This window comes from Elephantulus edwardii, unplaced genomic scaffold (assembly GCF_000299155.1).
Source record: "Elephantulus edwardii isolate Elephantulus edwardi_28Jun2011 unplaced genomic scaffold, EleEdw1.0 scaffold00034, whole genome shotgun sequence".
NCBI lineage: Eukaryota > Metazoa > Chordata > Mammalia > Macroscelidea > Macroscelididae > Elephantulus > Elephantulus edwardii.
Genome location: NW_006399784.1, coordinates 17,832,859 through 17,835,218, shown reverse-complemented (window position 1 = coordinate 17,835,218; position 2,360 = coordinate 17,832,859). Strand labels below are relative to the sequence as shown.

General features: G+C 31.5%; 1 protein-coding gene across 1 annotated transcript in view; it reads left to right on the top strand.

The window, feature by feature from the left end:
* The window catches only part of MND1 (meiotic nuclear divisions 1 homolog (S. cerevisiae)), a 107,381-nt gene that overhangs the window by 30,332 nt on the left and 74,689 nt on the right, over nucleotides 1-2,360 (top strand). The window contains exon 3 of the mRNA XM_006884498.1: nucleotides 1,828-1,885. Within this exon, the coding sequence (XP_006884560.1) occupies nucleotides 1,828-1,885 (58 nt within the window). The remainder of the gene's footprint in view (nucleotides 1-1,827; nucleotides 1,886-2,360) is intronic.

The following is a 2,360-nucleotide window of genomic DNA, read 5'->3' as shown; positions in this document are numbered from 1 at the left end:
AAACAAATGAATAGAGAAGCTGTGGTATAGTCACACAATGGGATACTATGCAGCACTGAAAAACAAGGCACTTATGAAATATACAAAATGGTGACCCTTGAGGATGTAATGCTGAGTGAAATATTTCAGTCATAAAAGTGGCATAATGCCACTGTTATAAAACAGGATTGACATGGGGGTAAGGGGGAAATTAAGAAAAGAGAGACTAAATAATGTATACTGCATTGAAACTACAATGTGATGAGGGAAAGAAGTGTTTAAAAGGAATGTATGGTAGGGTATTATTTGCGAGACAACAGTCCAGAATAAGAGCTGTATAGTAAAGTGGATGGGGATGGGGGTGGGGGGATTGGTAATTATTTAACAGTGAAGGAATTTTGTTTGAAAGAGAAAAGCAGTCTGGAGTGGGTGTGGTTAGAGAGGAAAATGTACAACAAGAAATGAATGTAAATCCAAGTCCTCTATAAAGTGTAATGAAAACATAATTTAAAATTTTTTAAAACAAAAAAGAAATCTTAAAATAGATAAAAGAAAGAGAATAAGAACAAAATAAAGAGAATGACACATTATGCAAAATGTAACTGTTGTCATATTAGTTTGTATATAATTGTCAAATGAAACCTAACTTAAATGTAAAAACAACAAAATAGTATTTAAAAGAAATAAACAGTAAAGAGAATTTTAGAGTAAAACTCATATATACACACATGGCCAAGATTTTACTCTATTTGCTTTATCATATATATGAGATTATCTGTCTGTCTGCCTATCTATCTATTTATGTGTGTGGTGGTGGTTGTCTTATGTGGCCTGCGACTAATAGCAACTCCATGTACCATAGCCCTTCTATACCCAGCCTGTACTTCTGGCAGTTCTCGTTTGATGTGTTGTTCATGTATATATGTAAATTCTCCAACTTCATTATCTATCTATCAGTATTTTTTGCATATATTACAAGAGTTATTATCCTAGGACCTTTGTCATGCATAGTTCCTTCTGGTGAAAATTTGCCTTTCCATTTTCTTAAGTGTGTCTTTAGATAAGCAGAAGCTTTTCATTTTTGTTAAGGTAATTTCTGTCCTATTGAAGTTGCTTTCTCAGATTTATTTTGAGAGAAATAGAACCTGATTTCCATAATAATAATAATTCTGTTCTAATTACAAAATATTTTAGCCTTTTATAATATTTCATTTTTGCGATCTAAGGTTCTTTTTACCATTTGAGCTAAGACTTTTAAGAAAGATATGCTTTAAATAAGATTTTTTTTATAACCATAAGACTAAATATTTAAATATTTTACATATTATTTTTCCTGATGTTTTGCTTTCTTTGAGGGTACTTACAACATGTATAGATGAATGACTGATTGGCAGCCAAGAATTGTGTAATTTTCCTGTTTAGATACGGCTTGTTCATGAAATGTTAAATATAAACAGTTCTTAGCATTCATTTGTTTTGCTTTTAGTTAAAAATATCAAATCTGTGGAGTATGATTTATGCTAAGCTAAACAGTATTTGTTTTTGTAAATTCAAACTATCAGAAAATCTCATTACTTCATGTTAACAATAATCCATCACAACTAGTTTTTATATATCAGTGGGAAGATGTTCTTTGTGTTCTGATCTTCCAGTACTTCTGGAATTATGTTTTCATGTAGAAGTGTTCATTTTAAATTCTAGTAATCATGACGTTTCTTCAGGTTCCAAAATGCTTACATGCTGTGGCATTATTCAAATCTAGGCTTAGTTTTATCTTATAAATTGTTATGGCAAATACATGTAGTAGAAAATAAATTCATGATATTTTTGTAATTTCTTTTAAAACAGAAAGATGTATTTCAACTAAAGGATATGGAGAAGATTGCTCCTAAAGAGAAAGGCATTAGTAAGTATCAAAGATGGAATAAAGTATGAGGGAAAATATTGGTCATTTTTTCTGCAGGAGTTGTTCACTATATGGAGAACATACAATTCCAGAGCTGAAGGGTTTTTTTAAAAGTCTGTGCATGGTATCATTCTATCAGTCTGCTCTAGAAAAATGTTGAAAGAGGCCTTAGAACATTTACATATTTCTTGGTGGTTTTACTCAAATGAAGTGAGAATTGTTAAAGAATTTCAAATGGTAATTTAAATGTTATTAGACATTTTCACATGATATTTTTTATAAACTTTTTTATGATTTTTTAATTCTGACCATTGTTGTTGTTGTTGTTATGTGCCGTCGAGTAGCTTACGACTCATAGCAACCCTATGTACAACAGCTCTAAACTCTGCTCTGTCCTGTGCCAATCTCATTGCCTCTAACACACTCAACCCGATTGCCCCAGTCACCAGATCAATCCACCTCATAGAGGGCCTTC